General features: G+C 39.0%; 1 protein-coding gene across 4 annotated transcripts in view; it reads left to right on the top strand.

Moving 5' to 3' along the window:
* The window catches only part of ABCB4 (ATP binding cassette subfamily B member 4), a 71,462-nt gene that overhangs the window by 29,962 nt on the left and 16,912 nt on the right, over window positions 1-24,588 (top strand). For 3 of the 4 annotated variants that reach the window (XM_009203514.4, XM_003896372.5, XM_009203515.2), the window contains 9 exons: window positions 751-954; window positions 1,309-1,479; window positions 10,071-10,232; window positions 14,881-15,051; window positions 17,751-17,897; window positions 19,579-19,683; window positions 21,733-21,810; window positions 23,166-23,249; window positions 24,288-24,491. In XM_009203514.4, the coding sequence (XP_009201778.3) occupies window positions 751-954; window positions 1,309-1,479; window positions 10,071-10,232; window positions 14,881-15,051; window positions 17,751-17,897; window positions 19,579-19,683; window positions 21,733-21,810; window positions 23,166-23,249; window positions 24,288-24,491 (1,326 nt within the window). The other variant, XM_009203516.4, reaches the window with a different exon arrangement.

Below are 24,588 nucleotides of genomic sequence, written 5' to 3'. Positions count from 1 at the left end.
TAGTAATTTTCTACTCTTGCAATAAATATTGAAGGAAGCCAAATATTGAAAGGATTGGAAACAAAGTAAATTATAGTATGTAAAAAATAGCAAAACATCAGCTGTGTTTTTGATGGCTCACGCCTGTAATCTCAGCACTTTGGGAGGCCAAGGCGGGCGGATCACCAGGTCAGGAGATCAAGATCATCCTGGCTAACACGGTGAAACCCCGTCTCTACTAAAAATACAAAAAATTAGCTGGGCGTGGTGGTTGGTGCCTGTAGTCCCAGCTACTCGGGAGGCTGAGCAGGAGAATGGCGTGAACCCGGGAGGCGGAGCTTGCAGTGAGCAGAGATGGCGCCACTGCACTCCAGCCTGTGCAACAGAGCAAGACTCCATCTCAAAAAATAAAAAATAAATAGCAAAATATCATAATGCCATCAAAATTATATGTAGACCAGGAAGGTAAGTATGCATTTTTATTTAAATTTAATATTGGAACATAAAAATAATGGTATGCCAAAAACATAAAACCCAAAATAGTTTATGACAAATAATCCTTCCATGAAAAAAACTGTATATATGAAAATAAATATCAGGAGAGAGCAGAAGATTTTTATTTTTGTTCTTGCATATTGCTGTTTATTTCTAATTATTATTTCTAAACACTGAACTAAGTTAAATATTAGATAGGATGTTTTTCATAAATGGTCCTGATACTTCAGCTATTAGATGGTTAAATACCTAATATGAAATATTTCTTTCTTTCAGATTAACATTGATGGGCAGGATATTAGGAACTTTAATGTGAGCTATCTGAGGGAAATAATTGGTGTGGTGAGTCAGGAGCCAGTGCTGTTTTCCACCACAATTGCTGAAAATATTCGTTACGGCCGTGGAAATGTAACCATGGATGAGATAAAGAAAGCTGTCAAAGAGGCCAACGCCTATGAGTTTATCATGAAATTACCACAGGTAAAACCTCTGATAATGTAGTTGTCCTTGAAATTAGAATTTCACCTCATAGGACTGAGTTTGTTCTTCAAAGGTTTAGCTAAGTCAGATGCATGATTGTCCAACTTTGCTAGGCAAGTCCCCTGAAGGACTCAGTTAGGAGTTAAAGGATTATAGCCTGGTAGATGAGTAATATAAAATTTTATACAGAATATGTCAGTTTTTATAATTCAGAATTCATTTATCTTATCATACTTTATGATACATTAAAATAGTTAAGACAAAGCTCCATGTTGTCTTTATGTAGTTCTATAGAATTCCCAGCCTTTTTAAATTTAAGTTACTTCAAGAGCTGATCCATGTTTTCTGTGGTAGAAATTCGACACCCTGGTTGGAGAGAGAGGGGCCCAGCTGAGTGGTGGGCAGAAACAGAGAATCGCCATTGCACGTGCCCTGGTTCGCAACCCCAAGATCCTCCTGCTGGACGAGGCCACGTCAGCGTTGGACACAGAAAGCGAAGCTGAGGTACAGGCAGCTCTGGATAAGGTCAGTAGACCCTAAACAGCTGAAGGACCACCACATTGAAACCTATTAAAAATTCTTGCCAATGCTTCCGGAGCCTGGATTGAGAAACAGTAACATAAGGGCAAATGCAGCTACCTTGTGGAGCTGTATTGATTTCTCCTTTCTGTCAGGTTACATTGTCTTCAGAGAGAGGTGAATGATACTGACTTGTTCTGACCATGGTGCAGTGAGCCCAGATCCAGGTCTGTGCAACAAGCCATTTAGTTTTGTTTATTTCTTGCACATGGGCTATTGCAAGACTGCTTCTGACCAAAAGTAGTCAAATTAAAATAAATATATATATATACACATATACATACATATACATACATATACATATATATATATATATATATATATATATATATATATATATATATGTTTAAATCTGGTTACCCAGACACTGGTCCAGCTGCAAACTAATTCAAAATATTCACCCTATTTTGTAGGCACATAATCTTTATCTATTCATGTAGGTGACCAGGTACTTTTCTGGAAATAAAGTTCAACTCTGTACTTGTCGAAGCATATAAATAAGCAATTCATTTTAAGGGTGCTGAGTTCATCTGTCCAGCTCAGATATTTCTAAGTCTCTCATTAGCATCTTTACTAAGTTGAAGTATCACAGAAAGGACCTTATCTTAGTGCACTTTTGGGGTAATGCTGATGTCATCTGTATTAACAACACAATGTAAATACCAGAGTCAGATGACACCATATAAATTAGTTTCAAACACATAAATATCATAAATATATTTGATTTAAGACAGTTTAGCAATAACATGTGTAAGTTCCTTAAGGAATTCTATCGGAACCACCTCTTACAATTTAAGAGACAAGCTGCATGAACCTTATTTCCTCAGGAAAATTTATATGTGAATCCTAAGTTAACAGAACTCCCTTGTATGCTGTAAACTGTAGTTAGTTAATGCTTCATGGTTTATCAGCTTAATATCTTGACTCTTTTTGTTGTATTTTAAGACAGGGTCTTGCTCTGTCACCCAGGCTGGAGTGCAGTGGTATGATCACAGCTCCCTGCAACCTCCACCTCCTGGGCTCAAGCCATCCTTCCACCTCAGCCTTCTGAGTAGCTGGTACTACAGGTGTGCGCCACCACACCTAGCTAATTTTCGTATTTTTGGTAGAGATGGGTTTTTGCCATGTTGCCCAGGCTGGTCCCAAACTCCTGACTTCAAGTGATCATCCTGCCTCAACCTCCCAAAGTGCTAGGATTATAGACATGAGCCACTGCACCCAACCAATATATTGACTTACTTTATATAATTTAATAATGATTAATAAGATAATAATAATTATTCCTTACAAATTCTTGCACTGAATTATATTGCTTTTGTGTATATTAAATCACGATATGAAGGAGTCAAAATACAATGCATATGAGACTGGTATATGGCTGGTTATTCTGAAGTTACTTAAAGCAGGACATTATAAAGTAATACATGCATAAGTTAAACTATTAATTCTAACTTAAAAATATAATTAGACATTCATGTATTGACATAGACTTTTTAGAGTAGAGTTGGGTAGAATGAGAGATATATTTACCAAAAAAATCAAAAACAAGGAAGAGTCCTATTGAGCCCTGGAGTCTAGGTTCCAATCATTTCCAGGATACAGATATTCAATATACAATATTAGTTCTTGCTGTGCTAAAATAATAGAATTATTGGAGATGACCAGTATGTATTGCTTTTCATAATATGACCTCTGCCAGAAAAACTGTGATCTCACAAGTTTTAGTATGTATTTGGACAAGTCACTTCATTCAATTTTAGCAGTTTCTTTGTGTTCCATAGGATCATAGCACACTCCTTAGTTGATAACCTTTTATATATTTACTTTAAAAATAGCTGATGAACCACTCATAACTTTATAAAGTCTCCAAGAAAAGCTATTAGCAGCTTAGGGTAATGGTTAAGGGTGCAGGCTTTGATGCTAGGCTGGGGTTGGAGTCCTGGCTCTGTTCTTTTCTAGCTGTGTCCTTGGGCACATTAACTAACCTCTCTAAGCCTGAGACATGTCTAAAGTAATGGGGGAAGAGGGGACAGAAATAGTATCATAGGATTATTTAAAGAATAACCAAGATACTACATGTAAATTTATTAGCACATGCCTAGCACATAGGAAACACTTGATATTGTTGGCTGCTGCTATTATTATGGTGATTACCATTACAAATATTATTATTATTATTATTATTTTGGTTGTTAAATTGGTTACCTATTGCTACGTAACAAACCATCGTGAATCCAGGCTTAAAACACTTTCATGTATTGGCTGAGTAGATCCCCTGTTCTTTCCACCTGAGCACATGGCTGCATTTACCTGGAGGGCTGGCTTCATTAAAATGGTCCATGGTGGCCTCACTCACATGCTGGCTGTTGGCTGGCCATCTCAGTTCTCCATATGACTTCTCACACTCATACAATAGGCTAACCTGGCTTCCTTACATGAAAGTTTCAGGGCAGTGTACCCAGAGAGCAAAGACCAATGCGTGAAGTGTCCAGAGGATTAGACTCCAGAACTCATTTTGTTGGTCACAGCAAGTCACAGGCTAGCCCAGATTTGAGGAGAGATAACAGACTGTGCCTCTTAATGGGTGAGCAGTAAAAAATCTGTGACCATGTTCAATCTTCTACAACATGCCCTCTGTCACAATTATTTACATTTCTTCCACATGCAAAAGAAGATCACCTCTTCCTCAGACTGTCAAAATTTTCATACAGTGATAGCATCTGGCTCAAAGACCAGTGTCTGAAGATGTGCATGTGGTCTAATACAGATGAGGGTCTTCATTTTCAGCTCATCTTGACCCAGAGACCTATGAAAAAGACAAGTTATCATCAACACATACTCTCAACATAGAGTTGCGGTGCAGGGACACGATAATCATAGCAGATACTCATTCAAACAGGAAGCTCATAGCAGTCCTTGGCCACAGCGATTCTGACATGCAGCCAATTACCCCACTACTCCAGGGAAATGGAATGTTTCTTGATTAAGGCCCGATTCTGTTCCCCAGGAGTGGGTTCCCTAGTCTATTGTTCTCTTTAGTTCCAGGGTCTTTTACCTTCCCTCTGAGAGGGCTTTCCTTTTTTATAAGAAATGGTCTGTCTGCAGCTGAGTGGCTTTCTTAGCATGTTTCTGCCCATAAAAATTTAGGGCCCTTTTCCTTTTGTACTTTTTTCAGTCTCTTTTAGACTAAGCTGAAGGACTCTTTTAAAGACTTTGTGAGTTTACTTAGAATCTAGCTGTCATTTACTCAAGCCCCAGAAGTTATGCCTATATATTTTATTTTGAGACAGGCCCCTCTCTTCTTTTTTTATTTTTATTTTTATTTATTTTTATTTTTTATTATTGTTATACTTTAAGTTCTAGGGTACATGTGCATAACGTGCAGGTTTGTTACATATGTATACTTGTGCCATGTTGCTGTGCTGCACCCATCAACTCGTCAGCACCCCTCAACTCGTCATTTACATCAGGTATAACTCCCAATGCAATCCCTCCCGCCTCCCCCCTCCCCATGATAGGCCCCGGTGTGTGATGTTCCCCTTCCCGAGTCCAAGTGATCTCATTGTTCAGTTCCCACCTATGAGTGAGAACATGTGGTGTTGGTTTTCTGTTCTTGTGATACTTTGCTAAGAATGATGGTTTCCAGCTGCATCCATGTCCCTACAAAGGACACAAACTCATCCTTTTTTATGGCTGGATAGTATTCCATGGTGTATATGTGCCACATTTTATCAGGCCCCTCTCTTCTTTGGGCTGCAAGTGAATCTGCCATCAGAAAACTCTTAAAGAGTTTTTAAGGCTTTGTGTGTGTGTGTGTGTGTGTGTGTGTGTGTGTGTGTAGCTGAAAGTGTCTACTAGGCTCTGCCTAAAATCTTCCAGAGATTTTTGCTAAAAATCTTACACCCACACACTCTGATTTTTGCCCTAATTTCACTGGATGACTAACAACTTCACTTTCCAACTGAGTACTGGGGTCTGCTATATTGTCTTTAAATTCTCCTTGTAACCAAGTAGCTCATTCTTTAGCTGATCATTCTCTTCCCAAATCTCATTGTACACAGCTAGGGGAATCCACTTGTCTCTCCTAGAGATGTCTGGAATCTCCTCAGCCAGATGTACAGATTCATTAAATAAAATGTCTTTCTTCCTAGTCACTGCAGGAAATATTTTTGTCAAGTTTTCCAAGGTTACATAACGAAGGTACTCCTTTTCTATCCTCTTTACTCTTCTTTCAGTCTCCACTAACAATATTATCACCTTCCTTTCAACCACCACCTACCACTCAATCCCAAAGCCAATGTCACATGCTTTATTTAGGTTTTTGTTACAGCAGCATCCCAGTGTAATTACTAATTTCCGTACCAGTTGTTTTAAGCCAAGAATTTAGTGGCTTAAAATACAAACTTGTATTGCCCACAAATTTGTGGGTTGGTAAAGTGGTTTTTCTGTTGGTTTTGCCTAGTCTTACGTCAGCTCAGGGTCACCTGGGCTGGAATGTTCAAGGTGGCTTCACTCACGTGCCTGGCAGCTGGGGATAGCTGTTGCCTAAGGCAGGTTGCTTTTCCTCTCCGAAGTCAGTTATCCTCTAGGAGGCTAGAGAAACTTCCTTTCACTGCGGTTCCAGGGTAACATCTGAAGATGGCAAACAGACGAGCTGTGTGAGATCGCTTGAGGCCTGGGCTCCAGAAATTGTAGAAATCAATTTCTTTACATTTTCTTTGTCAAAACAAGTTACAGGGCCTGCCTTGATTTGAGGAGGCAGAGAAATTGACTCCACCTCTGTACAGCAGAAGCCACAAAGTGTTTGTGGCCATATTAATCTGCCATAGTTGCTATGAACATAGTTTATAATCTATACTAATTGGCTCCACACTGCAAGGTAACTATGCTAATATTTTTACAGACAATAAACCATACCTTTAAAGATAAACCCTTTATGACTATATCCCCAAAGATGATACCAATCAGTCAGTTAGCCAGTCACTCTAACTTACAAGCCAACTTTCTTTATAATGATGAAAAGTTGAATTTCATAAATTGTAGTCTTGCTTCTGAGGACCATAAGGATATATTACTATTATATCTACTGTTATTTCTACCTAATTACCCATCCTGGAAGAATAATATTTTTCTTTTGTGGATCCTTTATACATTGATCAGTTCTTCCTTGTGTGGCACCAGCTTACTGTAGTTAGCTACTTATTTTTATGCCACCCCCAGGAGGTAGAATTAATAAAAAGATTCATATTTGAATCTCTATAGCAGCCCAGTGCCTTGCAGATAGTAGAGGCCAAATATTTACTAAATTGAATATGATGGTCCAGCTCATTGAGAAAATATGTCTACATTAAAATAATATTTCTTTTTTGAGACAGAGTCTCGCTCTGTCTCCAGGCTGGAGTGCAGTGGTGTGATCTTGGCTCACTGCAACCTCCGCTTCCCAGGTTCAGGCAATTCTCCTGCCTCAGCCTCCTGGGTATCTGGGACTACAGGCACATGCCACCACACCCAGCTAATTTCTGTATTTTTAGTAGAGATGGGGTTTTCCCATGTTGGCCAGGATGGTCTCAATCTCCTGACCTGATCCGCCCGCCTCGGCCTCCCAAAGTGCTGGGATTACAGGCATGAGCCACAGCGCCCGGCCCTAAAATAAATTTTAATAGTGATGACCATATTAGCTTTTGACTCTACAGATAGCAACTATTTGTCAAAAATAATTAAAATGCTATTAAATATAAGATCTTGAAGAAAGATATAACAGCAGATTTGGTATTTTGACTCTTTTAAAGAAAGTCAATACAGTTTCATACCTACACGCACACTCCTGATCATGGCGTTATCATATAAGAACAGGAAAAGAAACAAAATGGTGACTGGGTGCAGTGGCTCACCCCTGTAATCCCACCACTTTGGGAGGCTGAGGCGGGCAGATCACGAGGTCAGGAGATTGAGACCATCCTGGCCAACAAGGTGAAACCCCGTCTCTACTAAAATACAAAAAAAAAAAAAAATTAGCTGAGCATGGTGGCGGACACCTGTAGTCCCAGTTGCTCGGGAGGCTGAGGCAGGATAATCGCTTGAACCCAGGAGGTGGAGGTTGCAGTGAACCAAGATCACACCACTGCATTCCAGCCTGGCAAAAGAGCAAGACTCCATCTCAAAAAAAATAAAAATAAAAAAAGAACCAAATTGGTGATGCTGTGGTGATTTTTATAAAAAGATTCCAAAAGGTTTCATTTTGATGCTGTTTTACCAAAGTTCCAGAAAGGCTAGTAGATTAGTCCTCCCTTTGTTTAGGCCCGCCTTTCATCCCTGCACATCCCAAATTAGTCCAAGGTCTAAATTTCATAACAGTTGGTGTACCTAAATCTAGGATATTTATTTGCCAATGTCCTGTCATCATCAGGATGTCTGGGAGCTCTGGAAAAAAAAACTCTTGTGTGTGTGTCAAAGCTCTACTTTGGCCAACTTCTCTTGGTCAAAGGTGACAGTTGCTTACTTTTAAATTGATGAACACATACTTTATTTCTTTCACATAGCAATCATTCACTCATGCATCTGATTCCAATTCCTTTGTGTATATATGTTGACATATCATCAACCTGTTATCATCATCATGACAATATAGTCATTGTTAGCAATTTATTCATCACTATTAGCATTGTGAATATAATTATAGTAATCAAATTATTTCTTATGTGCTTTATTATATATGGACTAAACCCAGCTTCCATATAAGTAAATATTTGTGAGTGCTTCTTTGGGGCTTATATACTAAAAATGAAAGAATAGTCTTAAATGTTGTCCAAGAGAGCTGTGTTCTAGCCTCTCTCTCTTTTCAGTGATTTTTCTCTTTTATATTTACTTAAAAACAATTGATTCATCTGGATTTATTTTAATGTAAGGACTAAAATAGAAATAGCACATTACTTTATTAAGTGGCTACACAATTGTCCCAATACCATTTATTGTATAATTCACCTTTTCTCCACCAATAGGTAGTACCATATTTATTATAATTAAATTCTTAAATGGTTTATGTCTATTTCTGGACTCTCCATTTGGTTCTGTTGATCAAATTACCCATTCACATGCTGGTTTTCCCTAGATTTTACTATTTTAATTGCTGTAGCTTTTTATGTACTAATATCTGTTCGAGATATTTCCTTCTCATTATTCCTCTCATTGACTTCTTTTTCAGAATTTTCATGGCTATCTTAAAAAAATTGATATACAAATCACATGCCATAAAACTCATCCCTAAAGAATATACAATTTCAGGGTTTTTAGAATATTCACAAGGTTGTGCAACCATCACCACTATCGAATTTCAGAACATTTTCACCACTTCATTAAGAAACCAGTCACCCTGCATTCCACCCTCACTCTAGCCCTTGGCAACCATGAATCTACCTTCTGTCTCTATGAATTTGCCTATTCTTAGATATCTCACGTAAATAAAATCATACCATGTGTCATCTTTTGTGACTGGCTTCTTTCACTTAGCACAATGTTTTCAAAGTTCATCTATGTTGTGACGTGAATCAAAATGCATTCTATTTTATGGTCTAACAATATTCCATTGTATGGATATACCACATTTTTTATGTTTGCCAACTGATGAATATTTGGATTGTTTCCACTTTTTGCCTATTATGAATCTAGCCTCTCATTTTTAATTTATATGTTAACCACTTAGGTGAATTAGGCTATTCTCTAATAACCATCCTAATGATGTGGTTTGATTGTCTCAGAGTAGGACTGATCTTAAGCTATTGGGTAAAAGGGCTAATGAGTGTCAGAAAGAGTAGCTATTACTAATGACATAATATCAATACTTTTATTGGCATTATCTAGGATTTAAATGCCCATTTATAAATCCACCAAGCAAACATATGAGGCCACTAAACTAGTTAGACAGGTGATTTGTAGATTTTAGCATGCATAAAAATCACCTAGTGCACTTGTTAAAGAGCAAAGTTACTTGCCTTACTCCAGAGATTATGCTTTGGATGGTTTTGAACCATAATTTTAAGTCCTGATCCCAAGGTACATTTTCACCTAAACTGCCTGCTTTCAGTTCATCAGAATCAGTTACGATCAGGTTCCTAAAAAGGGACCCTACAGCAGTGCTCTGGAAAAGGCTGTCACTTGGCAACAACTTCCCTAAAATATTTCTGGTAATGTCTCTAACATTCCATATAACTTAGAGCTAGGGATTCTCAGACAAGTGTGAAAACACTGAAGAAGGATCAAACCCCTGTTTTTCTTAAGTAAACACTGACACTACCATGGGTTTCTGGAGAAATCATCCATCCTGCTACTGAAGGGGTTAGCCACTTGTCTGGTCCCAAACTCAAGTCTGACTTTAATTTTTCATCAAGAGTGATGCCTTTGCCATAATCACACAAAGATCTGGAGTATAAACTACTCTCTAATCATCTACAAACAGCATTCGTCCAAGTGCTTAACTGTGCATGTTAATTGACAGTGTGCCAATACTGTAACCCTGATGCATCACATTTTTGTTCTTTTAGGCCAGAGAAGGCCGGACCACCATTGTGATAGCACACCGACTGTCTACGGTCCGAAATGCAGATGTCATTGCTGGGTTTGAGGATGGAGTAATTGTGGAGCAAGGAAGCCACAGCGAACTGATGAAGAAGGAAGGGGTGTACTTCAAACTTGTCAACATGCAGGTACTTGCTTTTCAGGAATTTTTTCTGCTATTTGCCCCTCAATATAGTGTTCTTTAAATAATAAAATATGATCCAATGATTGCTATACTGAGCAAGAAGAAACTTCAATGAGATGCCTAAAAGTGTGTATCTGAGACTTTAAATCAGAATCTGTAAAGAGGTGGCAGGTGAGAAAATAGGGGAAAGGGCCAAAAACATCATGGATATATTCCTTAGGACAGAGATTCCTAATTACCTGAGGAATATGGTCAAACTAAAAGGTCCTTTCTACCAAAATGGAATGATCAGAGTTTTGGGAGTCAGAGGATGAGAGAAGTGTTTCACACTTGTCTGAGGAGTCCTGGCTCTGAATTATATGGAATGCTAGAGACTTTACCAGAGACATTTTAGGGAAGTCATTGACAAGTGACAGCCTTTTCCAGAGCACTGCTGTAGGGTTCCTTTTAACGAGCCAGGATCTCTAGTGGTTGAGGGAGGTCTTGTGTGATCTAAAATTGTTTCCCAGATGATCCTAATAAGACCATCATCAAGATTCATGGCTCTAGGAAGTGAATAGTTTGTCTTTTAAAAGGAAAGAGCAGGCTGGGTGCAGTGGCTCATGCCTGTAATCCCAGCACTTTGGGAGGCCGAGGTGGGCAGATCACCTGAGGTCAGGAGTTCGAGACGAACTTGGCCAACATTGTGAAACCCTGTCTCTACTAAAAATACAAAAATTAGCTGGGCATGGTGGCATACGCCTGTAGTCCCAGGTACTTGGGAGGCTGAGGGAGGAGAATCACTTGAATTCAGGAGGTGGCGATTGCAATGAGCTGAGACCGCACCACTGTACTCCAGCCTGGGTGACAGTGAGACTCCATCTCAGGGAAGAGAGAGAGAGAAAGAGAGAGAGAGAGAGAAGGAAGGAAGGAAGGAAGGAAGGAAGGAAGGAAGGAAGGAAGGAAAGAGAGAAAGGAAGGAAGGAAAAGAAAAGAAAGGAGAGAGAGAGGGAGGGAGGGAGGGAGGGAGGAAGGAAGGAAGGAAGGAAGGAAGGAAGGAAGGAAGGAAGGAAGGAGCATTCATTCACTCTAGTTCCTAAAACAGGTTATATTGATAACTACTGGTTTTTCTTCTTATTAAGACATGTTATTATACTCAGTCACTTGAGCAACATTGCAGAATAAATAACCTAAAAATATTTTATTCTATGAACAGATTCTGTTTGTGAAAGTATATACATTTGCTTTGATACAACTGTAATTAGTATGTACACACATAGTTTTGTTCTTTTGTCTTAACATTTCAGATATATGTCATCCACATACTATTATTTTAATGGGTGCTCAGAAGTTCATTTTATTAATGTGTGAAATTAGTCATTTTTCTAAAGTTAGATATTTGGTCTGTTTCCAGTATTTCTCTATTCTAAATATTGCAATTGTGAGCACAAGTAGATCAAAAAAGGTTGTCAAAATTTTGCCTTGTTTTCTGACAAGTAACTTAACTCTTCTGAGCCTTTGTTTCTACATTTGGAATACCAAACCTACCATGAGAGGTTGCTATAAGTTTATAAAAATAAACATCTGAATATTTGTGTACCAAAAAAAAAAAAAAAAAAAACCCACTGAAATGCTTAAAAGGGTAGATTTTGTGATATGCTAATTATATTTCAAAAAAGCTGTTTTTCTTTTTTTAAAAAAAATTAGATGGTGATAAATGGTGGTTACTAAAACTTGCAAATTCCCCCAAATGAAAATACCAAATGAAATGACGAAAAGTTTTATAACTCAGGCTTGCATTTGCCAAAGAGTGTTCTCCAGTAGGAGGGAATCAATCACGGTGTCTTTGCCGAATGCTACCATATGGTCTAGCCACCATAAAGGATCTTTGTCATTTCACTAGTTAGGAATGCATAAAATGTTACTTTAAATCCATTTTAGTTTTCATTTCATGAATGGTTACCAAGGGTCTGTGATTTTGCCCATAATGACATGTTGAATCCTCAAGTGAGATAACCACTTGGCTGTCCTATTGCCATAAGCTCTGTAAGAATGATTTCTGCTTCCATCAGGACTTGGATTGGGAGACTGCTAAAGAGATACAGACAGCTCTCACCTTTGTATATCATATTCCCAAGCTTACTTTCTTAGGAAAAGTTGTACATTTGAAGACTGAACAATGAATGGTCTGGCATAAAAGAAATCTGTCACCAACTAGGCAACAGCTTTGAGCAAGTCATTTAACCAAATTGGGTTTTGGTATCCTCACTTGCTAAATGAGCATGAGCTTGAAGTAAGATGACCTCTGATATTTCTACCAGCTCTGGCATTCTGTGATTCTCAGCCACTTTGAATGGTTCCACCTGGGTACTCCCAAATTTCACATTTCTGATTTGAGTTTTGCCCTCCCACTTACTTGGTAAGGCTGGAGAGATGAGGGAAAGACCCATTGTGAGCCTGAGAGTCAGCAGATGCTCAAACTAATGCAGTACTCTTTTCTCAAGTCTCAAAGACCAACCTGGTTTTCATTCAACCTTGTTTTGGTGTTGTTTCTAAGAAGTGTCACTGCTTTTCCATTAGGTAGACTGTTGGCTCTTAGTTGTTTCTCTTAAGTGTATCTTAATTTTTTTCTGATTATAAAGTAATGCATTCTTTTAAAAAATCAAGCATTTTTTAAAAATCCAAACATGTACATTTTAGAAACTTGAAAGTCATCATAAGCCAAATCCCTACAAATAGCCGCTGATAGCCATTTCATATTTATTTTTCATCTTTGCCAGTTTAAAGAGTTAAACAGTATCTTCAAATTTAACTATTTATAAGATTGAGCTTATTTTCACATTTTTATTGGCCATTTATATTTTTCTTCCTTTGTGAAAGTATTTGTTCCTGTATTAGGACATTTTTCTGTTGTGTTGTTCCTAATATTCTTACTGATTTGTAAGAACTCTTTACATAAAAAGGAAATACACTCTTCTCTTACATGTATTGGAGAGATTTTTTTTTTCCTGCTTTGTTCCTTTCAATTTCACTTTGTTGTATTTGGCTACTATAAAGAAGCTTTAAAATTGTCTGTAATTAGGTTGTCAGTTTTTTCCTCCATGTCTTCAGGATTTGAGGTTGTTCTTTGAAAGGATATTCACCCCATTTCCTTTCAGAATTTATTGTTCTGCTTTTTACAATTAAATCTTTGAGACATCTGAAGTATATCTGGGTGGAAGAAATGAGGGCTACTGGTTTTAAATAGATACTTTTTGACACCTGGTGGAAAAGTGGCTATCTTGGCTTGGAGCTTGATGACTTTCAGCTGAAGCGCCCAACATCAAGTGAGTGTTTTAGGTAAGGCACAGAAAAAATATTATGAAAGAGACAGGTAATGTTCATTTGGTCATAGAAGGAAGCTAAAATCTGAATGGGCTTATTGGAAGAACTGTCCATTGAGATGGACCTCTTGATAGCATTGATGAAATTACAAAAAGAGGAGAAGTTCTGGGGAAGTATTCATGAGAGGTGGTCCGGTTTGACTTGCCATGAGCTAGATTTTTGGGGATCCAGGCTTGGGCAGGTACTGGGAAGCTGGGGATGATTTTGAGCTGCCCTTTAGGAAAATAAAGCTGGTAGCAGTGTGGGAACAGATGGCAGTGAGAATGCAAGGGATAAGTTACAAAGTTTGTAGCCTAGGTTGGTTTTTGTTGAGAGATGGTATAAAATTGATTCAGTAATGAGCAAATAAGGAAGTCCACCAAGCAGAACATATCATTGCAATGCGGTTCAAGGCAATATATAAGCACATGGGCAGTGTTCTGTCAGATGTTGAATGAGCAACTGGAAGAGATCATAATTGGCTAAGAGATCATAATTGGCTATTGTAGGTACAGTAAGGCACTAGCCATAGGATTGGGTTCAGGGCAAGACTTGAAGGGAGGAGCAAGAACAAGACACTACTACAAGGACTAAGACCCTGAACTAACCGTTAAGATGTGTAGTTGGACATAGATGAAGCAAATAGGGAAGCAGACCAAAGTCCAACTCCAGCAGGGCTTGATGTTCCCTCACCCTTACTAGGCAGTGAACTAAAAGTCCTTAGATGACCACTCCCCATCCCCATTCCCATTAAAAAGAGAGTTGATCTCACAGTCAGCAATGAGGCTGAGCCTGCATGTTGGGTCACGTGGGTCAAGGTGTGTGTCAGAGCAGGACTGTGAGGAAGGAAGATGACCATACTCAGCCAGTCAAGGAAGACAGTTTTACCTCCCGTGGGTAGTGATCAGGCTCTTTGATTCAGCTTTCCTTGTTTGTAGCTTTAAAAACAAACCCTTGATAGTGTTTCCATGTACTCTTCTTCCCTTTCTTGGTGGCCATGACTTGTTCCCTGGATTACTGCATATTGAGTAAATTCCTGTATACTTTCTGGATTATGAAAAATGTGTCTTTAAATTTTTAGAAAATATTCTTATACTCCAATTTTCTTATTGGTCAAATTGAATTTAACTTTTCTATAGTTCTTTATAGGTTTTTAGTTATCCTTGATTGAGAAGCAGTTAGGAAATCTGAAAAGCTTGATACATGTAATATTCCAAATTGCTTTATGATTCTAAACTTGGAGGTTACGTCCATTTGGACACACACACACACACATACACATACACTTTAATGTCTTGATATTCTTTCAGACATCAGGAAGCCAGACCCAGTCAGAAGAATTTGAACTAAATGATGAAAAGGCTGCCACTGGAATGGCCCCAAATGGCTGGAAATCTCGCCTATTTAGGCATTCTACTCAGAAAAACCTTAAAAATTCACAAATGTGTCAGAATAGCCTTGATGTGGAAATCGATGGACTTGTAAGTTGTTTTTCACTTAAATTAAGTCTTTTACTTTGTAGTTTTGCTACAATTGTTGAAATTCTTAGCCTTGCAAATATTTTTCAGGCACAGATGACTGCAACTATGAGCCATACTCTGTAAAGAAAAAAAAATTCAAATTTTAAATGTATTTGACAATTAATTGAAATCAGTTCCAATTATAAATGGATTTTCAAGGAAAAAAAATCCAGAAATGTAGTCTTTGTGCTGAGAGGCTTAATATTAAAATTGAATTTGACATTCATCTTTGAGGTCCAGAGATAATAAGACTGGTCCAAAACGAGAGGCCCTGATATTTGCATACTCTATTGGGTAGGATTACATTTGATTATCTTTATTAGGAAACCCAGAATAGCATCCGTTTAAGCAAATAAGAGCTTTTATTTCTGTTTCACATACCAAAATCTTAGAGGTGAAAAACTCAGGGCTAGAACGGTAGCTCCACAGTCCCCATAGACACAAGCTCCCTTCATCTTTATCTGCACTACCCTGGCATCAGGTTTCCATCCTCAGGGTCACTTATGATCTAATGTGGCTCCTGAAGCCCTACCTATCACATCTGTGGTCCAAGCAACAGGAAGAAACAAAGAGGTTTTCCAGAATTCCCATATAATACTATTACTTATAAGTCATTGGTCATAATTCAATCACATGGCCATACTTAGCATGAGTATGGAAAATTCAATTTTTTTAGGTTTTTTGCGGTATGCATTGACACTCTAAATTAGATTGGAATTATCTTACTTAGAAAAAGAGGAGAATGGTGAGAAATAGCAACGTTGGATTTAGAAGATTATTAATTCCAGTTAACAATTTTATTTATTTATTTATTTATTTTTAATGTTATTTTTTTGAGACAGGGTCTTGCTGTGTTGCCCAGGCTGAAGCACAGTGGTACAATCGCAGCTCACTGCAACCTCCACTTCCTGGGGTCAACTGATTGTCCCACTTCAGCCTCCTGAGTAGCCGGGACTACAGGTGTGTGCCACCACACCTGGTTAATTTTTTTGTGCTTTTTGTAGAGACGAGGTTTTACCATGTTGCCCAGGTTGGAACAAATAATTTTATTACAGGGAGGGAATCCATTCCAAAAAAAGATTTCCTTATTTCAAGATATAGTTTTGAGATATTTTGATGTTCTTTGTTGACGAATGCTGAGTTTATTTTTACTCCTGTGTTGGCCTGAGAAAACTAATACTACCAAGAATGCAGTGCATCTGTTTTTATCTGTGTAGGCTATTACTGCAGAAATTACAAGGCCTATTTTAGAGGTCTTAATCTTGGTATATTTATAGAAAGAAGAATAACAATTGTACCATTTTGGAGCTTCATTATTATAACTAAGATAAGCAATTTCTCCTCTTTTGGCTATGGAATTATCCACTTTTCATTTCCTCATTTATTTTGAGAGTTATTTTACTATCTCTTTAAACTCCAGTATTTCACAGGAGCACGTCTCTTGAGGAAATGCACAGAGAAGAGGGGGAGGCAGGAAATGCTGCAATCAACAACATTGTCCCAAGTACCATCGTAGGGAGAAAACAACGTGCCAAAGGAGAGGGAGAGATTAAGTCTGATTAGAGGGACCTGGGTAGACCTGTTTGTGTGCTGAAGAGCAGTAATCCAAGAAAAAGATTCATTCATTATGCTGGAGATAGGGACTTAAAGATAATGTTAACTAGAGAGAAAAAAAAAAAAAAACCCTGAAGTAATTTGTAAGAAGAAGGCTGAATAGAACCTACTTCTATATTCTCTGTTTTTTAGAGATATAAATATAACCTTTCTCAGTGACCTCAAGCTTTTGGGATTCCATAGTCACCTATGTCTCAAGTTTAATGTTAAACTGCTTCTATCATCAGAACATTCTTTATGAGACCTAAATCCTGCATGCTTGGTCAGACATTTAATTAAACATTTGCTGAGAATCTTATATGTGCCAGGAATTGGATACTTTCTAGGAATATAAAGATATAATATTTACGTTTAAAAAAAGGTTACATACTAGAAATGGAGATATGTAAACAAAAAAATCACAAACAAGCTAAGCTATGAAATAAGAGAACTCTGCACAGGGAAAAGTGTGATAAGAGAAAAGGAATGTAATTAATTTGGTTTTGTGAGTTGAAAATATGGCACAGAAAAGGCAGGGTTTTGGGGTGAGGAGGCCAAGCCCATGTTCTCCAGTTAGTAATGGTTTCCTACATTTGCAAAGATATTTATCCATCTACTCAGGTGTATTGTCTCATTTGACCCTGATATCATCCCTGTTAGAGAGGCAGGACTGTGTCATAATATATGAGAAAACTGCAGCTCAGCTCATGTGGCCCAGCCATGACTGTCACACCAACACAGTGTAGTGTAACTCCAGAGCTGGATGCCAAGGTGTTTGTGCCCAGAGCCTGCTACCTCACAGTCTGCTGAGGCCAGAATAGGGACGGCCTAAGCACACCATGAAGGTTGCTTCTTGGCCGAACAACCTATACTCAGCTTATGATGTGTAATCAGTAAACATTGTTAACATGTTATAATATACTGTCCTACTCTCTAGTAGTTTGCTTGTCATTGTCTGCACCTAGTTTGCAGGTCCCTTGAGGGCAATGGCCATGCCTTTTCTATGTCTGCGGACTCTGGTAACTGTTGCGTCATCACCAGTTTGCCCTGATGTTTGTATGTTCTAGGAAGCAAATGTGCCACCAGTGTCTTTTCTGAAGGTTCTGAAACTGAATAAAACAGAATGGCCCTACTTCGTCGTGGGAACAGTATGTGCCATTGCCAATGGGGGGCTTCAGCCGGCATTTTCAGTCATATTCTCAGAGATCATAGAGGTAAGCTTGCAAACATCCCGTAACAGCCTGAATTAAATCAGTTCATCAGCTGCTGCTTCTCCCAACCTCACTAACTGGCTCCATTCTGGGATTAAGCAGCCTTAAATTAAACTAAGCCAAAGTCCTTAAATCCCTTTTGAGAAAAGCTGTGAGGGAAAAGATAAGTAGCCTTTGAATCACTCTAAGTTATGATATTAATGAAATTATAAAATGTAAAATCAATGAAGAAGGCATTCTAATGAGCTCTCTTCATTTGGTGAAACTGATGTCAGATAATGATCCCCAATCTGTTTGTGTAGAGAAGCTGGTACACGTTGCACAGTGAGGTGGGGAGAGAGTGGAGCAGGGAGGGGTTAAAGTCATAGAGTTTAATAAGAGTCCAGGCACTGGGTATAGATTGGCCTTACCACTCAATAGCTCTCGGTACCTCAGTTTCTTCATCTATACAATAAATCTACCTCATAACATGGCTGAGGATTGAGAGATTATATAGGTAACTATCTGGAAAGCATTTAAGAGTGTGTGCCTTGTAGTAAGTATTCAAAAAGCAATAGCCACCCCATTTTAGCAATCCTTCCAAGGCTTGAGGAGTCCCAGACTAAGAACGAAAACATACTAGTCAATCATTCAATTAATTGGGGGATATTTAAAGGAAGTTATCACAGATATAAACTCTCCATCAATTCCATGAAATCCAGAATTCGTATTCTACAATTTTAGTCAACCTCTAACATTATTGGAGGGACTTTGTTGTTGAGGATAAATAATTCTCCATCATGTTACGAGTTTATTATTTTGTGATGCTGGGCATTGATCCACAATTAAGACCACAAGCCAAAAAATAAATAAATTAGAAAGGATCCTCCTCCACATCTTTTAAAGTTTCAAAACAAAGCAAGCTCTGGCTCTCTTGCAATTCAAGGCAATGTAGACTATATATTTTGGGGCATCTATCTGCCTAGTGCTTCTCCAGGCACTGGAGATACAGTGGTACAGAAATAAACCAAGTCATGTCCTCACACAGCATGGTTTCTGTTGGGGAAGATATGCAACAGACAAACAAAAAAATAATCCACAAACATGTAATGTGTTGAGGGATAACAAGTGTTTTAAAAGATGGGTAGGGTAATAGAGAGGGGTTAGCTGGGGGTGCTGTTTCAGACAGAATGCTCAGGAGAGGCCCCTCTGGGTAGAAGCCTGATGGAATGAGAAGTGGAGGGCTGGGGCAGGGAGGAATCAGAGGGAGAAGGGGACATATAGGAAGAGGAACAAATGCTAAAATGTGCAGCCACTCACAGTCCATATGCAGTATGTCAACCTATGTTAATAACCATGCAGTCAGAAAGTAGAATAGAGATTACCAGGAGCTGGGAGGAAGGAGGGAATGGGGAGTCATTGTAATGGTATCAAGTTTGAGAAGTTTGGGAAGGTGAAAAATTCCATAGATGGATAGTGGTGAAGGTTGCACAACAATGTGACTATACTTAATGCCACTGAATTATACACTTAAAAATGGTTAAAATGGTAAATTTTGTGTTATGTATATTTTACCACAATTACGAAAACCCTACATATTTGAAGCCTAGTTTTAAACATGTGACAGTCAAGCCACTATTTATGGAAGGAATGAACAAGGATCAATCATGTAATCCAAGTGGGCATTTTAAATACTCTTTTGTAGATTTTTGGACCAGGCGACGATGCAGTGAAGCAGCAGAAGTGCAACATGTTCTCTTTGCTTTTCTTATGTCTGGGAATTATTTCTTTTTTTACTTTCTTCCTTCAGGTAGGTACCCATGATTTGCCTTTCTTACCAAGTTTATAATTTAATTAGAGAAGTTAAATTAAACCTAATGGAGCATCCAAATTCTTACAGTGAAATAAATTGCAAACACAAGTGGCATAAGGCTCTGCTGGAGGGTAGACTCCTTATCAGGGGGAACTGTGACTTCCCTGTGTCCTAATTATATTACATTACGAGTTTGCCCTCAGCAAACATTCATTACCAAGGAAAAAGAGACCTCAGTTTACTGCAGAGCATAAGAGTAACCTAAATTCAACAGGTTGCGAACTGGGAAAGTACAGTCCAATATTCTCTTTCCTGTTGTTACTCTTTATAGAATAACAAGTAACTTCTCTGATCTTTTCCTACTTAACTGATGAACTATTTGAAAGAAGACAATATTTTGCATTCTAATATTGTAGACCTGGCCAAAATAAACTAGTCAAACTCTCTAATTATACTTTTCTACCTAGTTAGACTTCTCTCTAATTTCTTTTGTCTCTTTAACCCAGTGGGCACCACATAGGCCTTTCAAATATAATACAATCCAGTCAGCAAAATAGTGTTTCCTAGTCGTGTCAGCATGCTTCTCTTTTATTATTGTTGAACCAATGGCAAAAATAAACCACGCTTTTTATTTAGAAATCATTGCCCTACTAGACACAACTCAATGATCAATCCAGCCCCAATCCCTGGGATGCTAGGCAGTGCAGCTAGAAAAACGTGTTTCAGGGGCTGCAGGAACGGTGGGCTGATGCACAGAACTGTATTGCCTGTAGCAATCTGCCAGCAAATGGAGGGGGAGGGCAGGCTGGTCCTGGACACGGAACACCTGGAGCCTATTCACGAGGTGCACTGATCACCCATCCCCCTGGCTTAGTAAACAGTTCTGATGTGCACTCCCCCACGTGCCCTGGGCACGGCTACCCCAACACTCACACTGTGGCTGGAGACTCACACATCCCAGAAGTCAGCCCACTTCTGGACATCTGGACTCCTCTCCAGTTTGGATGTGGTAATTAGAAAGAAGGAAATTGTCCCAAAGAGGCTGGAGGAGTACCCTGATTGTTCCCCAATTTGAGTGCAGGTGGAGCTGTGACCAGGCACCAGCATACTCATTTGGATCTTATTTTTAAGGACATCCTTCCTCTACACTGCACGAGCCAAAATGAATTCCTGTGTAGGACTTTGTTACTTCTTTATTTAACTGCTTTATTGGAAGTAGTAGGAACATTCCAACTGAATGTTGTAGTTACACACAGTATCTTTGTCACTGAGATGTTGCCCTTCAAAGTTTTGAAAAATAAACTTATTTAGAATGGTTTAGAAGTCAGGACTGGACACCTTTAAGATTTTTGGTCTTTGATTCTAATGCATACTAATGATTTTGCAGTACATGAATTTGACATGGGAGCTTTGAATTCGTATTTTGTCCTGGACTTTTGTTATTTAAATAGATGATTAACATACAAATAATATAAAATCAATGTGAATATATGCACCTGTGTCAAAATACTAGGAACTGTTACCCACACAGCAAGTGGGTTTGGTCACTTGGTGGGTTTCAATCCAATGACCACATCAAGGAGGATTTAGCAAAGGAATTTTATAACTTGTCACAAGTGAGGAGCTCACAGGGCATAGTTCCCAAAGCAGTATCTCCCCAAGCTGGAGGCTGGGTCAGGTTTTATAAGCATATGGTAATGAAGTGTGATCTGATTGGATCTTGCAATGAGGTGATGCCAGGAAGCGCCATCTGACTGGATCCTGCCATGGGCTGATGTCAGAGTTCGATCTGATTGAATCCTGCATCCTGCATTGTGGTGTCTGCTTCTTCATTCAGTCCCTGATTCTTGGTTCGGAGCACTTAGGTTCCCGCTATGGTTGCATGTTTGATTCATCTGGGGTTGCTCAGGTTATTAACATGACTTGAGGGTCTGTGGCAACTGTAAAACAACTCATAACTTTGCCACATAGAAGTTGAACAGGATTGGTCTGGTGCAATTACATACATAAAGATCAAAAGAGACCATAGCCTTTTTTCTCAACCAGGGTTTCACGTTTGGGAAAGCTGGCGAGATCCTCACCAGGAGACTACGGTCAATGGCTTTTAAAGCAATGCTAAGACAGGTAGGAGTGTGCGCTGGAGAATGCCTTCTGGTTTTTCACATTTCTTCCGTATTAAGCTTCTTACTGTTCTTATTGCTATGTTGATAGGCATGTTTTCCACCCATGAAATTCATGCAAGGATGGGGCAGAGTCCTGCAAATTGTCCTGGTCCTTCAAGAGCTAAAGACCTCTCATGATTTTTTTTTCACAGAAATAGGCTTTGTTTGGGTAGCTTTGGCTTATTCTGTAAATATCTCTCTCCATGTAGACACTATCATTTCAAAGACCTGTATCTCTTTTCTGGATCCTGTGCAGGCCCTGGTGAGTCCATTGAGACTCCAGGATGTCTTTAAACCAAGGAAAAGCTAGTTGGTAGCATTTAATCTCATGTACCACAATCTACCATACTAACTGTAGGTATTCTCAAATGTTAATAATTGTTTTGTTTATTTCTTATTTGAGGTCTATTTTCACATTAATTCATGTGTTGGTTTATTCAAACATTACTTATCATGTACCAGACAGTGTGCTGGTGGCTGGTACTGTACAATCCATTATTCGCTCTCCTGGTAAGTTCACATTCTAGTGCATGACAGAGGAAAATGTGCAAACATGAATTATCTATTTTTATAGAAAATGCCTAAGAGAGGGCCAGAATATTATCCATTCAATTGACAGGAACTGATTACATTTCTTTTCACAAACGGGCACATAGTAGGGAGTATATTCTAATTAAATCTGTTTACAAATCCTATTTCAGTATCTCCTAAACTCTTGCTATGCAGGAAAAATTATTTTATGTGAAGGTAAAAGATGCCATGGATGAGTAGCTTACAATTAAAATCAAGTCTCAGACACGCTTCTTTTTTAACCTGCGGCTAACTGGATATAAGACACACTTTTAAATCAGTGTTTTTTTAAAAAAAAAAAATCAAACAAAAGCTTGGTGAGAAACCAGGGCTTATTTTCTCCTGCCTAGAATCTATCAGAACAAGATGCCCAAGACAGCCCCACCACCCTTTATAAGAGACAACACCATATCAGGGCAGAAGTGTCCATAGTGAACGACGTGATGGTTGGGTGAATGGAATGCCCACCAGCCTCCCAGCCTTGGGCGGAGCTGGCAAAGAGCATGGCAGCCATCTGGGTGAGCCCTGCTCCCCTAGACCAGAGATGGTCTCCCTGCTACCACAGAGCAGTCAGGAAGCTGGGTTCTGCCAGATTCTGGGGGAGTGTGCTCAGAGCAAGGCCAGGGACTACACTGCATTTGAGGTCTCCCCGAAATTTCCTCAGCCTTGGAGCTTTGGGAGGCTTTGTCTGGTTTTCTTTGCTTGTTTTAATTTTGAACTAATATAAAGGTATATTTTATGCCACAGGACATGAGCTGGTTTGATGACCATAAAAACAGTACTGGTGCACTTTCTACAAGACTTGCCACGGATGCTGCCCAAGTCCAAGGAGTATGTAGACTGCACTCTACTTGGATTTTTTTACAAACATGGTTTTAGATAAGCATATAGCATACCCACACTTGTTAAGATGCTTCCAGCTAGAAATAGCAGAAAGCTCAAATCAAAACTGCTGTAAACAATAAGCAGAAGATTAAACTTCAGGGTTGGTTGACCCACTGCCCCTCCAGATTTAATCCAGAATCCAGGTTCCCATCATTGGCTTTGGCTTTATCCCAAGGCTGATTCCCTGCAGTCACAGGATGGCTGCTAATAGTAATTAGAACTACAAGCTTCCTTATTTCCCATCCAGTGAAAGAGAGCACACACCTCTACCTCAACCACCAAACAAAACCCTTTGCTGAAATCTAATTTGGGCTACTTTGGGTCACATGCCCCACCCTGAACCACTAGCTGTCTCCAGGGGACAGTGGTGTTCTGAGTGGCCTACATCCCCACCCCTGTAGCTGAGGTGGGTTACTTTGCAGCTCACTGCTTCCACACAACAGGAGAAGGAGGAATGGATGCAGAGAGCCGACGGTAATGTCACTACAGCCACCTTTGTTTTCTGAGCAGCGAGCCGTACAACACTAATTCATCCTTATATGTGCTTTGTGGTGGATTCTCTCTTAGGACACGTACCCTTTGTAACAACAGATGGTCTCTGGGAGTGTGTAAATTTCCCTTTTACACTTTTGAAGCAAATGATCTTTAAAGTTACCCAGGTACATTGGAGTTAGTTTCCTCTTTGAACATTGCATCTATGAAAAAATACATGCACCCCCAGTGCCCATCCACAAAGCAGAGAAGTTGATTACTTGGTTGTAGAATGTTGGTTCAAGTGGGCAGGAGAGGAATGAGAGTGTAAAGGCACAATGAAGAAAAGTCTGCAGAGCCTCGTGAGTTAAGCACAGGTGTCGTGGGTTTACTGTAATGAAAGTAAGCCAATGTAGCTCAGGCACAGAACCCACTCATCATTCTGACCAAGAGGCTAAGGCTGGAGCGCATGCATTGGAGCTTAAAACTTTCTCTGTGCTTTTTCTCTTCCAGGCCACAGGAACTAGGTTGGCTTTAATTGCACAGAATATAGCTAACCTTGGAACTGGTATTATCATATCATTTATCTACGGTTGGCAGTTAACCCTATTGCTATTAGCAGTTGTTCCAATTATTGCTGTATCAGGAATTGTTGAAATGAAATTGTTGGCTGGAAATGCCAAAAGAGATAAAAAAGAACTGGAAGCTGCTGGAAAGGTAGGTCAAATAAGGTTTTAATTGGTGTAAGTGTTGTTTTTAGACATGTGTTTTATTTGAATTATTTATCATGATATGCAGGCTTTAAAAATTAAAT

Source organism: Papio anubis, chromosome 4 (assembly GCF_008728515.1).
Source record: "Papio anubis isolate 15944 chromosome 4, Panubis1.0, whole genome shotgun sequence".
Taxonomy (NCBI): domain Eukaryota; kingdom Metazoa; phylum Chordata; class Mammalia; order Primates; family Cercopithecidae; genus Papio; species Papio anubis.
Note: the sequence above shows the minus strand (reverse complement) of the source record. Positions and strands in the feature narration are given on the sequence as shown.